This window comes from Notechis scutatus, chromosome 5 (genome assembly GCF_049901735.1).
Source record: "Notechis scutatus isolate UNSWTSFEM ecotype Mainland chromosome 5, rNotScu1.2, whole genome shotgun sequence".
NCBI classification, from domain to species: domain Eukaryota; kingdom Metazoa; phylum Chordata; class Lepidosauria; order Squamata; family Elapidae; genus Notechis; species Notechis scutatus.
In genome coordinates this window covers 77,281,623-77,306,993 of record NC_142013.1, presented here as the reverse complement: position 1 = coordinate 77,306,993, position 25,371 = coordinate 77,281,623, and the positions used below count along the sequence as shown (strand labels likewise).

The 25,371-nt window shown below is 41.6% G+C and overlaps 1 protein-coding gene and 1 long non-coding RNA gene across 2 annotated transcripts in view; one reads left to right on the top strand and one right to left on the bottom strand.

Annotated features, from left to right (window-relative positions):
* The window catches only part of LOC148130545 (uncharacterized), a 5,783-nt gene extending 3,671 nt beyond the window's left edge, over positions 1-2,112 (bottom strand). Inside the window, exon 1 of the long non-coding RNA XR_015749869.1 lies at positions 1,953-2,112. This is a non-coding gene — a long non-coding RNA (uncharacterized LOC148130545). The remainder of the gene's footprint in view (positions 1-1,952) is intronic.
* Positions 2,093-25,371, top strand: GYG2 (glycogenin 2). Its single transcript, XM_026666886.2, has 10 exons — positions 2,093-2,245; positions 7,376-7,509; positions 10,635-10,776; positions 13,169-13,343; positions 14,244-14,406; positions 14,758-14,884; positions 18,189-18,402; positions 21,718-21,858; positions 22,675-22,773; positions 23,282-25,371. The coding sequence occupies exons 2-10, from the start codon at positions 7,503-7,505 to the stop codon at positions 23,441-23,443; spliced, it is 1,230 nt and encodes a 409-aa protein (XP_026522671.2). The 5' UTR covers positions 2,093-2,245; positions 7,376-7,502; the 3' UTR covers positions 23,444-25,371.

The window sequence follows — 25,371 nt, the reverse complement described above, 5'->3', positions numbered from 1 at the left end:
TGAGAATCCCAAATGGCTCAAGTCATCTCAGAATGGTTGAAGTGCATCAGATTGAATGCAAAACCTGCTACCTTTTGAGAAAAAAATTTAAAAAAGATTGCAGAATTTAGAATAACTTAAGGCCGCTTGTGATATGGGCTGGTGGTCAAATCAAGAACATACTAGAAAATAGGAGCACTGCAAATTAGTTGCAAACTAGGGAAGGCTATATATGATGCATATTTCATTTTAACAGCATCCGGTAGTGGAGAACAAAGACCTATTTCAAGTCTCGTGTCTCAGTCTATTGACTCTCTCACCCTAATTGGACTGTTTCAATTCCTACCCTCAAAATGATGCTATAGAGCACTGCACACCAGAACAACTAGACACAAGAATGGTTTTTCCCCCAATGCCATCACTCTGCTAAACAAATAATTCCCTCAACACTGTCCAACTATTTACTAAGGCTGCATTACTATTACTATTAACCTTCTCATCACTCCTATCACCCATCCCCTCCCACTTGTGACTGTATGACTGTAACTTTGTTGCTTGTATCCTTACTATTTATATTGACTGTTTCGTAGTATGATTTGATTGCCTATTTACACCCTATGACTATATTAAGTATTGTACCCTTATGATTCTTGACGAATGTATCTTTTCTTTTTATGCACACTGAGAGCATATGCACCAAGACAAATTCCTTGTGTGTCTAATCACACTTGGCCAGTAAATAATTCATTCATTCATTCATTCATTCATTCATATATTTTTTTTTGAAATGATGAAAAACTAACACACACAGAGGACTTGAGGTTGGGGAAAGTGAAACCCTTCAGAAAAAGTGTGCTAGGGTAAAACATCTCAAAAGGCAGGAACAATACTGTAACTAATCAGGAATTGATCCTGAAAATAGGCTTTGACCCTGGATGACTAGAGAGAAATTCTAGTTGCTTTGTTTGTGGAAATTCTCAGTCATCCAGGTCATAGCTGGATGCTGCGGTGACACAGTGGTTAGAATGCAGTACTGCAGACTACTTCTGTTGCCTGCTGGCTGCCTGCAGTTTAGTAGTTTGAGTTTCATCAGGCTCAAGGTTGACTCAGCCTTTCATCTTTCCGAGGTAGGTAAAATGAGGACCCAGATTGTTGGGGGCAAGAGGCTGACTCTGTAAACCACTTAGAAAGGGCTGTAAAGCACTATGCAGTGGTGTATAAGTCTAAGTACTAACTCAAGGCCTGCAAAGGTGCCTCTGCCAGCGAAAATGGAGCTCAGGAGAGCCACCAGCTCTGTTTTCTCTGGCAGAGGGTTGCAGGAGGCCTCCCCAGCTCTGTTTTCGCTAGCAGTGCTCAGACCACGAGAGGCGCCCCCAGCACAAGTGATGTCAAGGTGGCCATGCCCACCCAACCCCCAAGATCAAACACAACCCTGATGCGGCCCTCAGTGAAATTGAGTTTGGCACCCCTGTGCTAAGTGCTATTGCTGTCTCCAAAGTGCTTTTTGAAAAGGCAACCTGGCCTTTTTCTCCTTGAGGAAGAACAAACGTTTCATTTCTCATCCAAGAAATTTCATCAGTTGTGATGGGGGCGGTGGGGGGGTGAGGACACACAACATAGGAGATCAAACCCACCAGGATAAGATTCAGCATTTGAAAGACAAAGGTGACAGCAAAGTCCACATTTTGGATGGAGAGAATCATTGGTTTGAAAGAGGTATAAAAGAGGATGTCTATGTTAACCCCGAGCAGCCCTCTCTCAACAGAGCTGGAAGGGGGTAAGATACTACCTATCTCCAGCCTACAGCGCAGCTCTTGCAGCAGCGTCAAGGAGATTCCACAACCAATTGCACCCTGAGCGCAAGGAACAACATCGCCTATGTTTTTGTTCTTCTTCCTCAAGGATAAAACAGTCCAGTTGCCTTTTGAAAAAGCACTTTTGAGATTCCACCGAGAGAAGCCGCTCTGCCTTACTGCAAGATTCCTGCACGGCGCGTGAATACTTCTCAGGAGGGCATCGGTCGGTGCCGCGCCGCCGGGGGAGGAGCCGCCGACCGGACCAATGAGGGGGAAAATCTCGCTCGCTCCCGGGCTGGCGCAGGCAAGGTTGCCCCGCCCCCCTCGCCCTTTGACTGGCCGCACTGGCGACCGAATAACAGCTGAGCTCGTTGCCTAAGCTGCGTATGGAGTCCCAAGGGCGGCGAGAGGATTTGCAGGGGGCGCAGGAGCCCGGCGTCGCTTTCGAAGTACGCCTTCCCTCTTAAAAGGTGTGCGTGGTTGGTGTCGCCCCGTGACTGGAACTGAGGGGCAAATGGTTGGTGTTGCCCCGTGACTGGAACTGAGGGGCAAATGGTTGGTGTTGCCCCGTGACTGGAACTGAGGGGCAAATGGTTGGTGTTGCCCCGTGATTGGAACTGAGGGGCAAATGGTTGGTGTCGCCCCGTGACTGGAACTGAGGGGCAAATGGTTGGTGTCGCCCGTGACTGGAACTGAGGGCAAATGGTTGGTGTCGCCCCGTGACTGGAACTGAGGGCAAATGGTTGGTGTTGCCCCGTGATTGGAACTGAGGGGCAAATGGTTGGTGTTGCCCCATGACTGGAACTGAGGGGCAAATGGTTGGTGTCGCCCGTGACTGGAACTGAGGGGCAAATGGTTGGTGTTGCCCGTGACTGGAACTGAGGGCAAATGGTTGGTGTCGCCCGTGACTGGAACTGAGGGGCAAATGGTTGGTGTTGCCCGTGATTGGAACTGAGGGCAAATGGTTGGTGTTGCCCCGTGACTGGAACTGAGGGGCAAATGGTTGGTGTTGCCCGTGACTGGAACTGAGGGGCAAATGGTTGGTGTTGCCCGTGACGGGAACTGAGGGGCAAATGGTTGGTGTTGCCCGTGGACGGGAACTGAGGTTGGTGTCCCGTGACGGGAACTGAGGGTGGTGTCGCCCCATGACTGAAACTGAGGGGCAAATGTTTGGTGTTGCCCCATGACTGAAACTGAGGGCAAATGGTTGGTGTTGCCCCGTGACTGGAACTGAGGGCAAATGGTTGGTGTTGCCCGTGACTGGAACTGAGGGGCAAATGGTTGGTGTTGCCCGTGGACGGAACTGAGGGTTGGTGTCCCGTGACGGGAACTGAGGGTTGGTGTCGCCCCATGACTGAAACTGAGGGCAAATGGTTGGTGTTGCCCGTGACTGGAACTGAGGGGCAAATGGTTGGTGTTGCCCCGTGACTGGAACTGAGGGGCAAATGGTTGGTGTTGCCCGTGACGGGAACTGAGGGTTGGTGTCCCGTGACGGGAACTGAGGGTTGGTGTCGCCCCATGACTGAAACTGAGGGGCAAATGTTTGGTGTTGCCCCATGACTGAAACTGAGGGGCAAATGGTTGGTGTTGCCCGTGACTGGAACTGAGGGGCAAATGGTTGGTGTCGCCCCATGACTGAAACTGAGGGGCAAATGGTTGGTGTTGCCCGTGACTGGAACTGAGGGCAAATGGTTGGTGTTGCTCCGTGACGGGAACTGAGGGGCAAATGGTTGGTGTTGCCCGTGACTGGAACTGAGGGGCAAATGGTTGGTGTTGCCTGGTGTCGCCCTGTGACTGGAACTGAGGGGCAAATGGTTGGTGTCGCCCGTGACTGGAACTGAGGGGCAAATGGTTGGTGTCGCCCGTGACTGGAACTGAGGGGCAAATGGTTGGTGTCGCCCCATGACTGGAACTGAGGGGCAAATGGTTGGTGTCGCCCGTGACTGAAACTGAGGGCAAATGTTTGGTGTTGCCCGGGACTGGAACTGAGGGGCAAATGGTTGGTGTTGCCCGTGACTGAAACTGAGGGCAAATGTTTGGTGTTGCCCGTGACTGGAACTGAGGGGCAAATGGTTGGTGTTGCCCGTGACTGGAACTGAGGGGCAAATGGTTGGTGTTTCCCCATGACGGGAACTGAGCGGCAAATTGTTGGTGTTGCCCGTGACGGGAACTGAGGGGCAAATGGTTGGTGTTGCCCGTGACAGGAACTGAGGGCAAATGGTTGGTGTTGCCCGTGGACGGGAACTGAGGGGCAAATGGTTGGTGTTGCCCCGTGACTGAAACTGAGGGGCAAATGTTTGGTGTTGCCCTGTGACTGGAACTGAGGGGCAAATTGTTGGTGTTGTCCCGTGACTGAAACTGAGGGGCAAATGGTTGGTGTTGCCCGTGACGGGAACTGAGGGCAAATGGTTGGTGTTGCCCGTGACTGGAACTGAGGGGCAAATGGTTGGTGTTGCCCCATGACGGGAACTGAGGGGCAAATGGTTGGTGTTGCCCCATGACTGGAACTGAGGGGGAAATGGTTGGTGTTGTCCCGTGATGGGAACCGAGGGGCAAATGGTTGGTGTCGCCCGTGACTGGAACTGAGGGCAAATGGTTGGTGTTGCCCGTGACGGGAACTGAGGGGCAAATGGTTGGTGTTGCCCGTGATGGGAACTGAGGGGCAAATGGTTGGTGTTGCCCGTGACGGGAACTGAGGGGCAAATGGTTGGTGTTGCCCGTGACTGGAACTGAGGGGCAAATGGTTGGTGTTGCCCCATGACTGGAACTGAAGGGGAAATGGTTGCTGTTGTCCCGTGATGGGAACTGAGGGGCAAATGGTTGGTGTCGCCCCATGACTGGAACTGAGGGGCAAATGGTTGGTGTTGCCCGTGACGGGAACTGAGGGGCAAATGGTTGGTGTTGCCCGTGACGGGAACTGAGGGGCAAATGGTTGGTGTTGCCCGTGATGGGAACTGAGGGGCAAATGGTTGGTGTTGCCCCGTGACTGGAACTGAGGGGCAAATGGTTGGTGTTGCCCGTGACTGGAACTGAGGGGCAAATGGTTGGTGTTGCCCCATGACTGGAACTGAGGGGCAAATGGTTGGTGTTGCCCCGTGACTGGAACTGAGGGGCAAATGGTTGGTGTTGCCTGGTGTCGTCCCGTGACTGGAACTGAGGGGCAAATGGTTGGTGTCGCCCCGTGACTGGAACTGAGGGGCAAATGGTTGGTGTCGCCCCAAGACTGGAACTGAGGGGCAAATGGTTGGTGTCGCCCCATGACTGGAACTGAGGGGGAAATGGTTGGTGTCGCCCCATGACTGGGAGGGGTTTAAATGTCTAGCTTGTTCCTGCAGCGAGGGGTGGGAGGAGGAATTGTGCTGCCGCAGGACTAGGGGGAGAAGGGGGAAGGCTTGGCTCAGGTTAGCAGAGGAGGCTCTCTCTGCAAGGGAGACAACGCGTTGGGCTCCTCAGAGACAGCCATGCTTTGCTGATGGTACTTTTGTCCCTCCCGCTTTTTCCAGCTTCCAAGTTAACCTCTGATAATCAATTCTGGAGGGACATCTACTTGTGTCTGCTGTTTTCTGTCTGGTGCAGAAAACTTTTTTTTTTTAAATGTGTTTTAATGGCAAACTAAAGAGAGCAAACGATTTTGAGCATCTCTAAGCCTCCCTGCTAAAACTTTTTTTTTAATTTGAAAACTCTATGCAAAAATGTATCTGTTTCAAACAAGGGTAAAGTGAAGGGGAGGAAATTCCCCAACACCAAAATTTAAATGAAACCAGGTTATAGGATTGGGGAGAGAGGAAATACACAAATATGAGCAATTAAGCTAAAGCATATATCCTCTTAAAAGATGGAGCCAACTCTCTAATTCTTGGGAGAAAATTTTTGGAGCAAAAAAAAAACAATGCTGAGGAAGGATATCTCTCCAGTAGTGCCCACCAAGTTTGCTAATGTTAAGGCCACTGAATAGAGCTTCACTTCTTATTTTTGGTGTTGTGGTTCCCTTTCAATTAACCTGGTACAAATTTTTTTAAGGTTCTGGTTATGTCAATATGTGTAATGGTTTTAATCTGGACAGTCCCAACAAGGGCCCAGTACAGTAGTTTAGTCTAAAAGTGATTAACATATGTAGAACTAAGATTAAGTGCACCTTTCAAAGAATGGATCATAGCAGTTAGTAAATCACACTCCTTCTCTATTATTCCACTGGGAAAAAGTGTATTCAGAGCCACTATCGAATTAAGAAGTTGGTTTTTCAAAAGGACTAAATCTACCCCCCAGATCTGTATTATTTTTATGCAATTAAGCAGATTTAACCTGAATATTTTTTTTCTTGGCTGTGTTTATTAAGAAATAAGTCCATTGAGTTCTGTGTCCTACGATTCTTTGTGCTCTATACCAGGGGTCCCCAACCACCGGGCCGCGGACCGGTACCGGGCGTGGAGCACTCTCTACCGGGCCGCAAAGAATTTTTTTTTAAAAAAATGGCGGCTTTCTTCACCTTCGGTGAATGCTGCTGGGATCAGGGATCAAGGACACAAATGAAAGAAGGGAGGGAGGAAGCAACCGAAGCCTGTCCTTCTCTCTGGGTCAGCTCTCTCAGTCTCTCTCTCGCTCCTCCACCAGCACAGGAAGAAACTGCTTCAAAGAAGCAGGGGGCTTTCCTGTCGCCCGAAGCGCCCGTTTCTCCCCCACCCCCACCCCGTCCGCCCGCCCGCGCGCCCCGCCCGCGCGCCCCGCGTGGATTCAACCCAGTGCTCCGTTCTGCCTGCCTGCCTGCCTTCGTTAATGGTTGAATCGGAACAGCTTCGGCTGAGTAAAAGAGCGAATAGTTATTATTCTCAGCCGAAGCTGCTCCCAAACAACCAGAAACTAAGGCAGGCAGGCAGGCAGGCAGAACGGGACACTGTGGATTGAAGCGGGCGGGTGGGGGTGAAACGGGCGTTTCGGAATAGCTGCGGCGACAGGAAAAGCCCCCTCCTTCTCTCTCCCCGGTCCTTGCAAAATTTTCTGCTTGAAACCAGTCCCTGGTACAAAAAAGGTTGGGGACCACTGCTCTATACTGTAGCTGAAATGTAATATGTTTAGAATTATGCTTTTATTATGGCATCATCTTTGAAGAACTAATGCCTGTGTCACCAGATATCCAAATACATCTCTTGTCTTGCTATTCTGTAACTTTATTAATAGTGTCCTTTGCTTTTCATGGAGTATTTCCCACCTAGTAGCGTAAATAAATAGTGAGTACTGATGGCTATTAAATAGTTAATATTTTGCTAGGGAATTTGAAAAAGGGAACATGAAACTACTTGTTAGACCCTCCTTTTGCTAGCAAAAGGGAATGGAAGCATGTGTATGCCTTAGAGTGGTCTTAAGCTTTATTTAAGAAATCCTCACAGATTTCTTAACATTAAGAGATCTCTGAGGATTTCTCTTTTTTGCCCTCAAAGAAAGCGGGGAGGGGGGGAGAAGGAGAGATTTAAACTTAAAACACAAGGTAAATTTGAAAAGAAAAGGCCTTTCTTCTATTCTTCTTTTAGGGGAAGTTTATTTGATTAAATTCCTTCTCTGGAGAATATATGAATGTTAATTCACTGGTCTTTAATCTTTAACAGGAAATAAAAAAGCTAGTCCAAAGTGGCATTTTTGGTCCAAGGAGGACCTGCTGAAAATAAGGAAGGAGTTGTGGCATGAAGGAATGCCTGTGAAGTTGAACATTACGCTGCTAGCAGTTGAAAAAAAATGCCTGGTAAGTGGATTCCCGCCCTCACTCTCTCCTCTTGTTCTTTGTTCTCTGATATTTTTGTCTCTGGGGTTTTTATTACCTTTGTAGGTGCACCTTCAACATTTCTGTAATATTTTACTTATGGTCAAAAAGTAAAGAAAGCATTTTATTGTGTATGTATCTTGTTACTGAATGCCTACAATGCAAATAAAATTGTTGTTCTTACATGATTGGTTCAAATATGTGAAAGGTAATTATTTGAACAATACTTTAATCTTTTAAAGAGTAATTGGTTTTTTTAAAATGTGCATTAGAATAATTCCTGGGAAGGGAGAGCACATTTAATTAAGCGTTTACTTCTGAGTAAACATGAGTAGAAATATTAATTTTGTTTTTGTATCAACAAAACACCCCACATTTATTTTATGTAAAAAGACATAATTTGCTTATATTAGCTTGCCCATTTTCCCCAACAGAAATGGCAAACCTAGTTAAATTATCCATTTTGAGATAAATATTACATTATGTTATATTATATTATATTCTGTCTTATTTTATGCTACTCATTAGTAGCCTAACTATAGTTTGGAATGAACAATATCAAAAATTGTCTGTAATGAAGTAATTTATGTTATGTACAGATGAAGTGTTGTATGATGAGCAACACATCTGTTTTCAGAAGTAAACATCTATTTATGATAGTTGATTTTTTTTTTTTGCAAATGCTGCAGAGAAATTATATGCTTTGCTTTGCCTCTTAATATTAAATAATTAAACATTCATTTCAAAGGAGAAGCTTGAAGATGAAATAATAATAGTTTTATTTGCATTTTTAAAAAATAGGCCAGTTTTTACTTTGATAAGGAAAGAGCCACCTCTTATACCAATATAGAGAAACTCTGTTATAATATTAGTATATTTGTTTACTCATATACATTCATAAAATTTCGAAGTGACTAATGTTACAGAACTATAAAAAGGATTAAAACCCAACATATGAAAGTAAGATTCTGAAACCAACTTTATACTGCAAATGATAGATGTATGCCTTTAAAATGTGCAGCAATAAGGCATTTAAATGCAGACAAATTAAGATTTGTTTATTTATGTGACCATTTATTTTTATGTTTCTTTTAAAAAGCATAAAATGTATTTGTTGACAAAAATTAAAAATAAAACAAATGACCTGCTATGTAGCAGAATCTCGCAGAATAAGATATGCCAGAATATTAGAATCGTTGAGAATTCCAAGTGAGTACAGGTAGTCCTTGACTTACAACAGTTCATTTAATAACCATTCAGAGTTACAACGGCAGTGACTTATGACCATTTTTCACACTTACGACCCTTGCAGTACTACCTTAGTCATGTGATCAAAATTCAGACACTTGGCAACTTACTCAAACTTATGGCGGTCACCATAAAATCATGTGATCCCATTTTGCGACATTCTGACAAGCAAGTCAATGAGAAGCCAGATTCACTTAACAACTTGGCAAGAAAGGTCATAAAATGGGGAAAAACTCACTTAACCAATGTCTCACCTAGCAACAGAAATGTTGGGCTCAATTGTGGTCATAAGTCAAGGACGAGAGAGAGAGAGAATATCTTGTATGTAACTCAGCCCAGATTATCAATTTTATGCTCTGCTCATTGCATTTCATTTAGAATCATGGTGATGGTCCAATAAGAACAGGGATGTCAAACTCGATTTCTTTGAGGGACAAATCAGGGTTTTGTTTGACCTCAGGGACCCCCTGAGATGGGTGTAGCCAGGGTTAGCGTGGCCAGGGTGGGTGGGGCCAGCTCAATGTCAGTCATGTTGGGGGGGGGGCCTTTGGTGGCCTGAGAGCTCTGCCAGCGAAAACGGGCTCCCAAGTTTTGTTTTTGGCTGCAACGGCCTCCTGCAACCCTCTGTCAGTGAAAATATATGCGGCCCTACTGAGCTCTGTTTTCACTGGCAGAGGCACTGCATGTGATGACCCGAGGCGTGGCACAAAAATAACAAAGTTACAAAAATAGATAAATTCCCTTTAATAACTCCAACTTGACCCCCAATGTCCAATTATCCTTGGCTGGAGATCAAACTCTTCCAAAAACAGTCTACAAAGGGAAGAAATGTAGTCCAAACCCAAAGTACAGATACATTAGAAATAAAATCAACACAAACCAAGCTGAAGTAATTAACACCACAGGCTAGGATAATAAATTGCAGACTTCCAAAAGATAACAATGCACACACAGTTGGGAGGACGCCAAAACCCAGATAAGCCTCAACAAAAATAGTGCATGCTTTGCTTCCAGCAAGGTGTGTGCAAACACCCTTCTTATATCCTTTTCTCCCAGCTGCAACTAATGAAATGGATCAGGGCCCTTTTCTCTCCCATAAGCCATGTCGTTCCCTTCTCTGTTCCTCCCTGCATGGCCTAGAATGAAGAGAGGGTGGCCCTGGGTCTTCCTCTGAATGCTCAGCCGGACTGTGCCCTTCCCCCGTACCACCAGAGCCACACTCCCACTCCCTGTCATCTGCTCAATCTCCCCCTCAGAATCAGACTCCAATAAGGGCATGGCACTGCAGACCGGTACTTCACTGTTTCCAAGGTGGCACCGCAGGCCAGATCTAAGCACCCCATGGGCCGGATCCAGCCCACGGGCCTTGAGTCTGACACCCTGATATAGAAGGATGAGTAACATTTCAAGATTTCAACATTTTTTCTGAGCATTCTGAGTGGTGACTCAGAATAACTCATTTCTCAGAAAAAAAAAATCAATTTATTTCTCCTGATTGGACCAGTTTGAAATATGGGATCTGTGAGGTCTGTTAGTCTCTGACTAATAGCAACCAAAACACAGATTGCATCATGTGTTATAATTGCATTTAGTAGGGAGACATAAGTTAAAGGTGTACGTTAGCATTTTTATAGGATGTTTATACTTCTGTAATATCTAAATAAAGTATATATTGCCCTTCTCCATATTTTTCTTTATGGAAAAATGAGTGTGGCGCAACATACAATGCTAACAGCACTAAAAAAGAAGGTACTGTGGGCTTGGGCTAAATTTGCAACTGTCCTGCATAGTGGGATAAAATAAGAAGTGGGACAAGAGTAGAACCAATTCTGAATTACATGAAAATGCTTTTTTCCCAGTAACAGACCAGGCTTTTGTGACTCTTGCCACTAATGATGTTTATTGTCATGGAGCTCTGGTTCTTGGACAATCCTTGAGGAATCATAAAACATCTAGAAGACTGGCAATACTAATTACACCTCAAGTCTCCAGGGAAATGAGGTAAGGACACATCTCCCAATTTCATTCTCTTATCTACTTAACCACTACATCACTCTGCCTTCCATTCCCAACCATCTGAGCTGGTCTGGAACGATACCGTGATTTTTGGTGTCATGCCCCTGAGATCAAGGAGAACCAGGGTGAATATGAACCTTTCTATCTCATGTCCAGGTCATCCACAAGTGCAATCAATGCCATCTAGATCTCATACCCAGCTCTGAACCTGACTGAAAGGTCCATATAATCCATTTTCCTGAGCATTCTTTGAAGCTGTAGCACAAGCATCAGATTGGATGAAAATTGTCCAGTATGGTAGGGTCCAGAGAAGGTTTCTTAAGGAGAAGGTAGACCATTGCCTCTTTAAGCATGGGTATCCACTTTTTTACTTCTTGGACCTAACCACATATCCCCTATGAAGCCATAGCTAACCTTATCTGCTTTCTCAATACCAATAGGCTCAAGCTCATCCCAGATAACACAGCCAGATCCCACTTCAGTTAATTCTATGACTCCTGACAAAAAGCCAAGTTCAGCTTGAGGTTCATCTGAGCAATTTTATGCAATTGATGCTCCTCACAGGAGCCCTGCAAGTACATTTCTCCCTTGGTTCTTTTTCAGGACTGCTGGATGAATTCAGTAAAGATGGAAAAATAATGTTTTGTACCCTTATTATCACAAGGTAATAGAGGCTTGTGTCCCTGTTTGGTTAGATGCTGCTCATCCAGTGTTACTCCAGGTGTTTCTTCTACTGTATTTGGAATTCCTCTCTAAACGAGGGGGGATTCTGAGCTCAATGCACAAAGATTGGCTATCAAGCTGCTACTTCCCTCTTGTTCCAAGTGGCAACTAAGCCTTCAATTGAAATGAATACCAGATCTTCAGAAAAAACATGCAAATTCCCCGTGAAACCTGTCCATCGGGCATCTATAGTGGACTTCTCAAGTAGATCAAATCTCCCTATGGCTGTGGACAATATTTGGACATTTCAAGGCCACCAGGATGTGATTCATCCATGACAAGGGAATTAAAAATAATCTCCAGATCACACCACCAGTGTACAGAGGCTAATACAAAGCAACAGAACCCTAAAGCCCAACTTTGCAAATAGGATCTCATACACCACTAACTGAAAACCACTAGAATGTTCCAGATAATCATACCTTCCCCCCACCCCTGGTCTTCCGAAGCTGTTGCCATGACTATATGTGTGTTTGTGTGTTCGTTTGTGTATGGATAGATAGATAGATGATAGATACATAGATAGATAATCATGAAGGTTGATTACAGACTGACCTAGCAGCTAAAGGTCAGCACCTTTAAAAGTCCAGTGACCAGTCACTGGGGTAGGGGAGAGGCAGAGGCAGGGCTGTTTGCACACTCTCATTTTTCTCCCAAGTTTTTCTTCTCCATATATTCCAATGGGTGCTTGAACAGGGTTTCTGTCTTTGAAAGCAAATATTGATAAATAGCCAAACAAGGCTCTTTGAGGCATGTTGGTGTCTGGTTCTCTGCTTTTAGAAACTGTATAGGGGTCTAGGTAACATTTGGTCAGAAGCAATAGGTTTATGGTACTAATTAGACCTCTTTTAAAAAACAACAACAATAAAGCTTCCTTTCTTCATAGAATAATCACTATCCAACTATCTTTCATCTTGAAATCATTTCACTAGTATGCTTGAATTAAAGCTAATATTGATCGTCTTAACTCTAACTGCACTTGTATTTAATTTATGTGTTTAAAATTTAAATGTGTCTTGCAGTCCGATTATACATGTTTCCCAACATGTGGTTCTTAGCCTTTTGTTATCTGCAATCCTATCAAATGGCTCTTAGGAAGAAGTGTGTATATGTGTATATATGTGTGTATATATGCAGATATTTTTTTGCTTCTTATTTCCATTATATCCCATTATATGTCTATCATTCATACATATTTCATACGACTTCAGCAACAGAGTGGTCAATGTCTGGAATACTCTATCTGACTCTGTGGTTTTTTCCCCCAAACCCCAAAAACTTTAACCTTAAACTGTCTACTATTGACCTCACCCCTTTCCTAAGAGGTCTGAAGGGGGCGTGCATAAGCGCACCAACGTGCCTGCTGTCCCTGTCCTATTGTTTCTTTTAGATATTTTTTATTTTTCTTATATGTATCCATGTATTCATAACTGTGTTTTTACTTATACCTATTATCTTGTAAGCAATTGACAGATAAAAATAAATAAAAAAATAAATATGCACACAGATAAACATATTTGCTTACCTTGTGTAGTTATTACTTAATAATTAAAGTTTAAGCTATTGTTACAATTCAGTTCTTTTCATTGTCTACTTCACTACATATCTTGTAAAAGGAGTGATTGTAAGATTCATGATTTTATTGCTTTGACAGGGCTGCCCTCAAGACCATCTTTGATTCCGTGGTTGATGTTAAAGAAATTGACAGTAATGACTTGGTGCACTTGACTCTGCTGAAGAGGCTGGAACTGGGTGTAACCTTTACCAAACTGCATTGCTGGACTCTTACTCAGTATAGCAAATGTGTCTTCATGGATGCAGACACATTGGTAAGGGCAGCAGTAACAGAAATGACAAGCTGGAAATATTTGCCATAAGAATCAATTGTAGAAAAGAGAATTCTCACTTGCAGGAATCTTCTTGTTTGTTATGGAATCTGCACTCAAGAGATTTAGACTCACAAAAAATATAATTATGTAAGTGTGTAAATAGGGGTACATAAATGTATGAACAATACCTGTATACTTGAGGAATAAATATCTAATTTTTGCCTGAGATAAGTGATAGCCTACACCAGTGCTATCAAACTCCCAGCCCGCAGGCCGGATGCATCATGCACTGGCCATACCCACACCCGGTTTAGCAAAGGGGAAAAAAACTTCTGATACATCATGTGATGATGCCATGGCGACGTGAGTTTGACACCCCTGGCCTACATAGATTATAGAGTTCCTTTTTTTTTTTTTTTTGGCCTTTGAGTCAATCTTGACTCCTGGCAACTGCCTGGACAAGTACGTACAGTTTTCTTCATAAAATTTCAGAAGTTTGCCATTCCTTACTTTCCAGGGCTGGGAGAGAGGGACTGGTTCAAGCTGGCACCTGGCTAAAGCAGGTCTAGAATTATTGTCTCCCTGTTTGTAGCCTTGTGCCTTGGCCAGGACACCAAACTGACTGTCATTGTAACTTGGAATTACCGGGCAACTATAAAATCATGCTAGGCTGCAGAATGTTTGATTTTTCAACCTTGAATAGGATATACTTACTACATTAAAAGATGTTTTGTTATGAAGACATTCCCACATCTTAGTGTGTCTTTAGGAGTGCTGCAGAGCCAAAGTAAACTTACTGATAGTAAAGGATAGAATAATGAGTGAGTTCAATTTAAAAAAAAAAATCTCATATCTGAGCAAGAGAATTGACTGTGATTCAAATTTTCATGATCTTTCCAGGTGCTTTGTAATGTTGATGAACTTTTTGAGCGGGAAGAATTATCAGCAGCTCCAGATTCCGGTTGGCCAGACTGCTTTAACAGTGGTGTCTTTGTTTTCCAACCTTCTTTGAAAACCTTCAAACATCTTCTTCAGTTTGCTAGTGAACATGGTAGTTTTGATGGTAAGTCTCTGGACTTTGTCCTCTCCTTGCCTCTGGAGTGAGACTATTGACCAAGTTATTTTAAAGTTCTCAACTTTTGATAAAAGTTCATCAAAAATTCTGACATTTATATCTAGAACCAGCTGTCAGGCCCACCATTGTGTCATTCTGCCATTCTGTTGGAGGGGGTTGGGGAGGAAGGCTTGCTGGCATTTTCGCTTTTGCTATAACTGCTTGGGAATTAGGGAGGGGGATTGTCTTCGGAGATGAAACAGACTCCTTCCCAGCAGGTTCCAGCCTGGTTCCAAGGCTGTCATGAGCTGAGAGTGACCTGCATTTTGAATCTTTTGCATGCTCTTTTTTATTCTGTAGGAGGTGATCAAGGATTGTTAAACAGTTTTTTCAGCAGCTGGGCAACCAAAGATATAAATAAACACTTGCCATTTATCTATAATCTAAGCAGCAGCACTCTCTATACATATGTCCCTGCTTTCCAGCAGTAAGTACTAAAATGTTTTTGTCTATTGATAATTCAGTGATAAGCAGTTCACTTTTTTCACAGATTTCTTTTTATTGTAGCTAGAAATGGAGCCCTGAAATATGTATGATATGGTAATTGATGAGTGCAGATTTTCTGGTTCATATCAGTTACATGCACTTTCAGATATATATACCCTTGTTAGAATATAATTAACTCAATTGGAAACATTTCTTCTTTCATACTATTAATAAATACATTTAGGTGATAGTAATCCATTGGTAATATAAGTACATATGGAAGAGCAGAAGAATTTGATGAAAGAGCTGTGTAGATCAACCTCAAACTCCCACCATGATCAATCAGATGACTATGGGAAGCCCAAAGTAGGATAAAGGTGCAATATTATTTGTTTTTATCCTTCTTAGCCTTAATAATTAGAATATAATATCATTCTTTATAATTAGTTTAGTTTATTGTCATTGCACCTCGTACAATAAAATTAAATGCCATCTTCAGTGTACCTTATAACTATAAAAATAAAAACACAAACACACATCCTTCACATTCTATACAATTGAAAACCCGATATTGCATTAATATTGCACGATACAGTCGAATTCAATATAGTTACTGCCCTGGGATAGAAGCTGTTTTTCAGCCTATTTGTCCTTGTTTTTATTATCCTGTACCATTTGCCAGATGGTAATTGTTCAAAAAAAGAGTGTCCAGGGTGAGATGGATGTTTTGAACTTTCTTAAGGCAGCACGAGCTATAAGGCTCTTCTTTAATTATTGGTAAACATTAATTTGACTATAAGATTCAATTAGACAGACTCCAAAGCTCAGAGTCATTAGTATCTTATGCCTTTGTAATCCAAAATTAGTAATATTTCCACCACAAATGCAAACTTTTAAAATTTTAATCTAATTATATATCAAACAATAATATACACAGATAACAGAAACTACAGCAATCCATGGTTTGCTCAGCTAAAGCAATCCAAACTCTTCATCAGGTTCCAGTACTTTTAACTTGCTTTTTGTTAGAATTTCTGGAGTCTCTAGAGCAAGTGATGGCGAACCTTTTTGTTGTGGTGTGCTGAAAGTGTGCGTAGGTGATAAAAGTGTACTTTAGGTGATAAAATGGCTTCAGTAGTCTTTCCCATCATTATGAATTAATAGTATTGAACAATGTGCACTAGCTTAAAACTGTCTTATCATGGCCACCTACTCGCAGCTCATGCCTTTCCAGCATAAGCTTGTTCAGTTTCCAATTTCTAATGAACAATTCCAAGAAATTAACATCTCCCTTTTAGCAGGAACAAGGCTTCTCTATTCATTAATTAGTGGAAGCCTCTAAGGAGCAGTCCCATGGTGGGAAGTAATAAACCAAGTTTCAGCTTTGGGCCTGAAAAATGGATAGTTACAAGGAGATTGCTTTTCTCATACCAAGAAAACATTGTTGCCTTGACGCTGCAAAAGTAAATGGAAGGATAGCTATTATCTCTTCCAATCTTCCATAGAATCAAAGGATGCTTGAAAATTACAGTGTTTATCTCAGAAAGAACTCTGACAAAGGGAGACCAATCTCCATTATAAAGATATCTTCAGTATTTTGTCATTTCGAACTGGCACTGGCAAAGCGATTTTATCCCTCTGTCCTTTATTTCTTTATTTTGTGTATCTTTATTTTGGTTTTAGCTTTGCAATCAAAAGGCAAAACTTAACATATTTTCATTTATATATGACAGAGTGTATTGAATTTTAATTGTAAACCATTGGAATATTTTTTTTATCTGAAAAAGTTGCAGAAATTGTATTAATGAAATTGTATTTTGCTGTCATGTAATTGCAGAGTTGAAAATCTTGTACTGTGCAATTAGTCCTTGGGTTAATAACTACTTGTTCAGTAACTTTCAGTTGTGAATGAATGCACTTTTGGCTGGTCCTCGAAATTCCAACTGTTGCACTGTCCCCATGGTTATGTGATTACAATTCAGGCACTTGGCAACCAGCTTGCACTTATGAGAATTGTAGCATCCTACAATCATGTGATGATCATTTTTCTGCCAGCCTCCTACAAGCAAACTCGGTGGGAAAACCACCAGGGAAGGTCACAAGTTGCTCTTGTAAATTGCTCCTGCCACTTCTTTTTCCAAGGACCCTATTGAATATGAGATCGCAGGGATCTTGTATTCTATAGCACCCACGTGAGGCACTCCCATCCTGCTGTCCACTGTGTACTGCCTGGCTACTCTGGAGGGGGACCGCATCACTCCCTCCAATTCCCAGCTGCATTCAGGCAGTACCTCAGCAGCCGCTCCTCACCCACATTGTCATGGCTCTTACCTCCCTCACCTGGTTGCATTCATGGGGTGCTACACCATCCTCTTCTCTGCCTGGCCATGTTCAACAGTGTTACACCACTCCTTACTCACACTGTATCACACCGCCCCGCCCCTCATATCACTATGAGCTGGTGTGTGGTGCTCTACACCAGTGACCCCCCACCCAACCTTTTGGGCATCAGGGCAGAGGTGGGATTCAACCGGTGTTACTACTGGTTCAGTGACGACACGTGCTGTGCAAACATGTAAAAAAACCCTTAAGCTGTGCCGCCTGGAGAGCTGAAAAACGCTGCATGCAAGTCTGCAGCATTTAAAAAGCCTCTTTTTTCCTGCTTTTTCAACCTCAACTGTGTCACACAAAGCAGCTGAGGTTGAAAAAGCAGGAAATAAAGGACAAGAGCCCAGGTGGGTGGATGGGCCAAACAGCAGCAAACACAGACCTGTTCAGTGTCTGCTGCTCTTCAGAGCTACCGGTTCTATAGAGCCGGGCAGAACCAGTAGCATCCTACCCCTGCACCAGGGATCGGTACCATAGAGAAAGGTTTTTTTGTGGACTGGAGGGGGTGTGGTTTCATGTGCTGCCTGCACCCCCTGGATGGACCTTTGCTTGTTTGCGCAACCTGGTTTCTGGCATGCCACAGCCCAGTGCCAATCCTTGGACCGGGTTGGGGACCCCTGCTCTACACTAATCTAAGACCCAGGGTAATGCAGTAGTTAGAATGTAGTATTGCCAGTTAACTCTTCCCACAACCTTATAGTTCGATCCTGATGGGACTTGAGGTTGACTCAGCCTACCATCCTTCCGAGGTCAATAAAATGAGGACCGAGATTGTTGGGAGCAATGTGCTGACACTGTAAGCCACTCAGAGAGCACTGTAAAGTACTATGAGGTGGTATATAAATCTAAGTTATTGAGGTGCAGTCTTATGTCAACCATTGAACTGAAGCAATATTGTTTTACTTTTTCCTCCACAGTTTTGGTAAAGATACAAAGGTGATTCATTTTTTGGGACCAGCAAAGCCCTGGAACTACAAGTACAATCCCCAGACAAGAACAGTCACACCAGATGATTCAGCTTCTGTATCTGAAAATCAGCTGCCATTCCTAGAACTTTGGTGGATAACATACAGGTCCAGTATATTACCATTACTGGAAAAATTGCAAGAGCCTCCAATCCAGCAAAAGGAGGTAAAATGGCTATGGTAGGAAGGATTGATTGAATTTTATGACATGATAGATCTCTTCCACTCCTTAGATTGTAACTCTGTATTCAGAATGAGCTTATATTGCAACAATCATAAATTTAGTCTGTAATATATTGCTTTAGTCCACATTTAGTCCTTCAAAAGTGTTTGTGCTGTATTATAATTAAGAATTGGAAATAATGTCATGAAACATTTGTTTACAGAAATGAATGTGTATTTTAACATAGTGGATTTACTTTCACCCAAACATAACAGTAAGTAAGTATAGCCAATTTGCTACAGTGGTTAAAGCAGCAGGCTAGTCAACTCTTTCTCACAGCCCTAGTAGGCAAAGACAAACCACTTCTAAAAGTCTTGCTAAAAAAAACTTCAGGGACTTGACCAGGCAGTTGCCGGGGTCAAAATTAATTGAAGATAGAAAAAAAGTTGCTATAATAATCTTAATCCAGAATAAATGTTTACAGCAGAAACATATTCAGAAACATATCGGTGCTGCATGTTTGCAGTGGCTATAGCTGTCTTTTATTTTCCTTGTTCCCCTTCCCAATTTTAAAATTATTTGTATTATAATCTCCACCACCCAGTGGTGGGACTCAATTTTTTTTTACTACCAGTTCTGTGGGCATGGCTTGGTGAGCATGGCGTGGCGGGCATGCCAGGGGAAGGATACTGTAAAATCTCCATTCCCACCCCACTCCAGGGGAAGGATATTGCAAAATCCCCATTCCCTCTCCACCCCACTAACCTGCTTTCCAGCTCCATTCTCCTGTGCAGGGCAACAAAAGAAGACCCAGATGATCAGCTGGGACTCGGGAGGCAGAGAATAGATGGGGGTGGGGCCAGTCAGAGGTAGCATTTGCTCGTTCTCTGAACTACTCAAAATTTCTGCTACCAGTTCTCCAGAACTGGTCAGAACCTGCTGAATATCACCTCTGCCACCACCCAGGTTAATAGTTAAGTTTCTCAAGTAGATTTAGGGAAACTTCTCAAAGAGGAGCATACAACTCTAGTAGCATATCACTTTTGAAATTGAGTACTAATGTTTTGCATTATAAAATAGAGATAACAGTAAAAAAAAAAGCTCTTAATGAGGCATTGAGGCACATTCATGTATATATACCTTTTAAAGCACAACTTATGTAACATTCTAGCATGATCTTGTATACTGCATCACATTTTCATTGAATTTTCACTGCCTTTGTTATGCTTCAAAGTTTGTGAAATTCTAGGTTAACTAGTATTCTTAAAGGAGTAATTACAGTTATATGTTTTAATCAATAAAATGACAAGTACGAATTGAGTGGCCCCTCATTATTATTAAAAAATAACACGTTGGCCACCACCATTGGAATCTGCTCTTTATAACGCAGGATAATGGAAGTGATTCATGACCCTATTAAAAGAGATGTCTTTGGATCTTAAATAGCATATTTATATTGTTATATATGTTCATGAGTCTGAAAGGAATACAAAATTATTACCATGTCACATGGTGCTCAAATGGAGAAAATGTAATCCCATTGTTGCTCTTTCTATGAGTAGTTCACCAATAAAAAAAATCACAAATATTGTATAACAACTGTACACAAAAGGAGGCACAAAAAACCTTAGAATACCAGTAAAAGCTAGGAAAGCGTTCTTGTATTGTTTAATGTCATGCGTTCACCATAATGAAACTGCGAACAAGAGTGTTGTCTATGGAAGAATTCCTAGGAAAAACATTGCTTCAAAATCTTCATTGCTATAGATCTCCTACATGGTTTAGTGGACTCCTGGAACAATATTCTGTAAATATGATATGAAAATGGAATGTTCTGATCAGTGGTGGTATTCAAAAACTTTTACCACCGGTTCTGTGGGTGTGGCTTGGTGGGTGTGGCCATGTGACTGGGAGGGCGTGGCTTTTTTTTGCAGCCCCCACTCATTTTTGAGAGCTTAGCCACAGAGGAGGCTCTGTGGGGGCGTTTTTGCTCCTCTAAGGCTCCTCTGGGGCTCAGGAAGAAAAGGAACAGAGCATGGGAAGGGCATGCAGCACTCCTTCAAGCTCCATTTTGGGACCTTCCTACCCTCAGAGAAGCCTCTGGAGAGGCGTTTTTGTTCCCCTAAGGCTCCTCTGGGGCTCAGGAAGAAAAGGAACAGCATGGGAGGGGCACGCAGCACTCCTCCAAGCTCCGTTTTGGGAGCTTCCTGGCCTCAGAGAAGCCTCTGGGGGGGCGGCGTTTTTGCTCCCCCAAGGCTCCTCTGGGGCTCTAGAAGGCAAAAAATGGAGAGGGTGCTGAGCTCCTCCCTCCATTTTTTGCCTTCCTGGGCCTCAGCAAGGGGAATCCTGACACAGCTGATCTTATCTACAGCTGATTATCGGGAGGGGGAAAAAAAGAAAGAAATACCTTAGGCGAATGTCAGGCAGGTGGGCGGGGTAAGTGAGCATCGGGCGGGAGGGCAACCAGGTGGGGGCATGGACAGCCAGAACTTACTACCGGTTCAGCGACCCACACCAAATTCTTGCTAATGGTTCGCCCGATCCTTTGGGAACCAGCTGAATACCACCACTGGTTCTAATATTTATGTATGTCAACTGTAATAATGTTTGGCTAAAATGAGATAAAATGTAGTGGTGAGATTATTATACTTTGCGTTTGCTTTGCAGTCTCAAGATCCAGATAGCTCATAATCATTGAGGGAACGATGGATTCTAGCTTGTACCAGAAAATACTTCAGAAGTTTTGATCCATAACATTGTTTGGTCAGATCATTGATACAGTAGGGCTGACTGATGCTGCTGACCTCTGGAAGGGAAGAGGACCTTCAGCCACCAATCCTACTGGCATTCATAAATGCCATTAAGATTTGGCTATTTCAAAATACCTTTGGAGACTGGCAAAATAGTGGGTGGTTCCAATTCTTTCAGTAGGTGATTTACAGAAAGTCCTTGACTTGTGACCCTAATTAAGTCTAGGGTTATGGTCATAAGTCATTGTGGTTGTAATTTGGGGCATCATAATGACCAGACACAATTTTTCAACATTTTTTGCTGCAGTTGTCATTAAGTAAATACGATGCTTGTTATGTGACTGGTCATAAGTTGAGCACTACCTATACTGACAGCACTATTCATGTGATTATGAATAGGAATGTGGCCATATTTTGATTTTTATTTGTGCTATTTGTACCTGTATATTATTTTGCAATCTGCTTAGAGAATTGTTTGGATACATTGTAGAACATAAAAGCAGAAATAACATCTAGAGGTAATACATTTAAACAAAAATATAGTGCAAACAATATTTTTGTATTGTAGCCTGAAAGGAACACTGATGTGCTGACACCTGAAAGCAAAAATTCTCTTATCAACAATTCCTTGCCAGACTCAACAAATACAGGATATATTTCAGAATCTGTAGTAACCACATCCAGTGAGTTATCTGCCAAAACTAATATTGTGAGTATATTTGTATTGCTGTTATTTTAAACAATTTGGAAGATGCATCCACATTTGTAAACATGTCATTTTCACAAATTTAAAATATAGCATATCTTCAACTGATATGAATATAATTTAATGTACACAGCTTTGCTTTAAAAACAACAGATGTTTCTTTTCAAAACATCTCCTTGAATTAGGTTTGCAGTTGGAAATGATTTGTAATGAAACATCTTTTAAAAGTGTGGCTTTCTATTACAAAATCAGTCAGGCTTTATTTAAGAACAATGGGAGGTACAGTATGTATATTTTACTTGGAAATATATTCCGTCTCCCCTTATACAAGATATGAATATCTGATGTAACTATGAATATCTGATGTAACTATGAATATCTGATGTAACTATTTCTACAGTCTCAGTACCTGTGCTTTTGAGTTCCATATTAACAAGATACTTGGAGATTTGGCAGGGCCCTTTTTGAAAAGAAGTATTTTTATTTAAGCATGTCTGAGATTGCAAGAATAGAAAGTGTTTTTCAACAAGGGATTTTAAATTCATGTGGTGGAACATGGCATACCAGCCTGATGGATATTCTTATAGATTTTTCAGTGGCATACAAAAACATTTTATTTACTTCAACAAAAAAGGCTAATTGTCAGTATTCCTTTGATCTTTTATGATTACTTGGAGTCTGCCAGTGCAATACTAAAGTAAAATATGCAGACCATAATAGCATTGGAGAATATGGAACATGCTCCAGGCAGGTTGTAATAAAAATTGTTTTTTTCCTTGGTTAGAGTACAACTAAAGCCTGTATTTCAATTTCATTCAGGCTGCAAAGAAAGATGAATGCAGTCTTGAAAGTGATACTGTTGATCCAAGCAAGTCCTTCACGGAATTGTCTGCTCAGCCTGTTCCTCTCCAGACTATGGTAACAGTAAATATATGTGCTGTATGGTCCATTAAATATATGTGCTGTATGGTCCTTTGTCAGCTATTTACTCCAGGTTTACCCATGCTGACCACTATAATTTTTTTAACCATTTGTTGATATTTTTAAATATATATATTTTATTGTGTTATTAGCTGCAGAGCCACATTCACAAGATGGGCAACCATATAATTGAATTTAATAAATGAAACAAATCAATACATTATGATATGCTTTTACAGCAAATATTTATTTACTTGGCTTTTCTGTTATAGACTTAAAAGAATATTTGATAGATATGAATGATAAGAATGTCTTGCTTACATTTGTCATGTGATGAAGAATTGGCACCTGTTTTGAGTCCAATATTCCTATAGATATTGTGGCCTGCAGATTCAACTTCTTGCATTATGTACATCTTGAATCCAGTTTTCCGGCTGTAGCTGTTAGTATTATTAAAACAGGAACACTGAATGTCTGAAATGCCTTTCATTCTTTGTTCTTCTAGAATGAATTTGTCAGCCCTGTTGCAAAGGTGACTATTCAGCCAGAGGCAAAGGAATCAAGAGCAGAAGATGAACGAAGGAAGTGGGAGGAAGGCCACATTGATTATCTAGGAAAGGATGCTTTTGAAAACATTAAGAAGAAATTAGATGCTTTTTTATTATAGGTGTTTTTCCTTATCCTAATTGCAATTGATCTGTTTACATTTGCAGAACACACAACTATCTTTTGCTTTGGTGAAGGAAATTTCGGCAAAAATAGATTTTCTGACATGACTAGTCTAGCCTAGATAAATATGTATTTGCCATGTTTACTTTCAGAGAATGAAATGCATGGAGCTTTCAAGCTTTCTTTTTGCGGAGTCAAATTTTGGTTCAACTTCTCCAGAACCTCCCTTTGCTTAGGAATAGCCTCTACAGCCTTGCATCCTGTAAAGTTTCTAGCTAGAAAATTAATCTGAAACTATGATAAACGGCTTTATACTTGTAGATCAAACAAATTTTCCATTCCAGATTTGGCATGGAAGAAGGTATAAAAAACTTGAAAGTAAAAGACTCAAATACTTACAGCAGAGTTAATAAACACACCTAAGGGCATGATCCAAATATGGTCTCTGGGTATGGAGGATTTTACAGGTCAATAAAACCTTGCATCTCCTCCTCCCTTTCTTAAACTATGTCCATGGAGTGTAATGTATTCGTAGGGAAGACTATATGTATATCATGTATTTTCAACCAGCCCTCCTTTTTTATTTGGTGTAAATAAATCATGCTGTAATTTAACTGAAATTCAGATGGCCAGGAATTCTAAGTATTGTACTGTCAATATTTTTGGAAGAGGTCTACACATATTAATCTATTACACCCAAACCTTAGAGCAGCTTGTAACATCTTAAGTCATGTGTCATTGTACTATAAGTCTTTGTGAACTGAAACCCATTTTATGAGATGCAGGAAGGCAAAAGAATATTTCATCTGGCTAATGACAGCTAGCTCACAACTGGTACAATGTTAGGGCATTAAACAGTGTTTGTAATAGAAACTTAGTCACGTTGAATTAAATGAGCCACTTTTTTTTCATTGTACACTGATTCCTTTGATTGGTAATGTGTATTTTTTATTTACTGTCAAATGGTTAATTCTTGGTAAAATTATAACTTTATAGCCTTTTTCCCTAGGAGTATTTAAAATTCTTAAATTTAACATTGAATCTTAGGATAACTGTGTCAAAGCATTATGTATAATTGAATTACTAAAACTCTCATGTATCCATTGAGATGCTTACCAAAACTAAATTCAACCTTTTTATCTGTTAGAACATTTGAAATATATTTGTTGCATTCTCTTTAAGCTTTTTGGTGATTTTCTGTCCCTGTTTTAGGTTGCAGCCTATCTAAAGCAGAGATTTGTTTAATAGTTTCTTGAAGAAGTTTAGTTTTGCATGCAAGGAGGTGTCAGTGTTACATAATTTATGTTTTCCCATCAATATTCATTTCCTTTTAATTTCGATTTGATACTTTATGATTTCGTAAATATTTAGTAAAAGTATAAGTTCTACCTTATAATTTCCATATTTTTTTCTTCATGTTTGTAATAAAGTAGTTTATCAATTAAACATTTTATTTTTATCTTGAAATCTCCATGTCTATTCTCATCATATTAACTGATTTAAGAATCTTATAAAAGTATACTCAATAATTAGAAATTAGTGAATATCATACTAGGAATAACAATAATGCGCTGGCAGAGGAGACAGGCTATGGGCCTTGCCAGTCAAGGTATTTCAGCTGGCGTGGTCCATGAGAAGACCCTTCTCTGCTATGGCTCCTGCCCTTTGGAATATCTGACATGCCCCTCCCGGGTGTGTGTGTGAAATCAGCTCCCATATTGCATCCTGAAAAGACTGAGCTGAAGTCTTCACTGCGATCCGTGCTTTCAGCAGGAACACAGACCATTCCTATTGGCTGACATTGTTTGACAGCTGACTATAAAAGGGAGCTGTCAAATGGCATCAGCTGTTGCCCGCTAGCTGGCTGCCCTGTTAGCGTGGCAGTCACGGCAACCCTTTATTGTTTTAATAAAGTTTAAAGCTGAA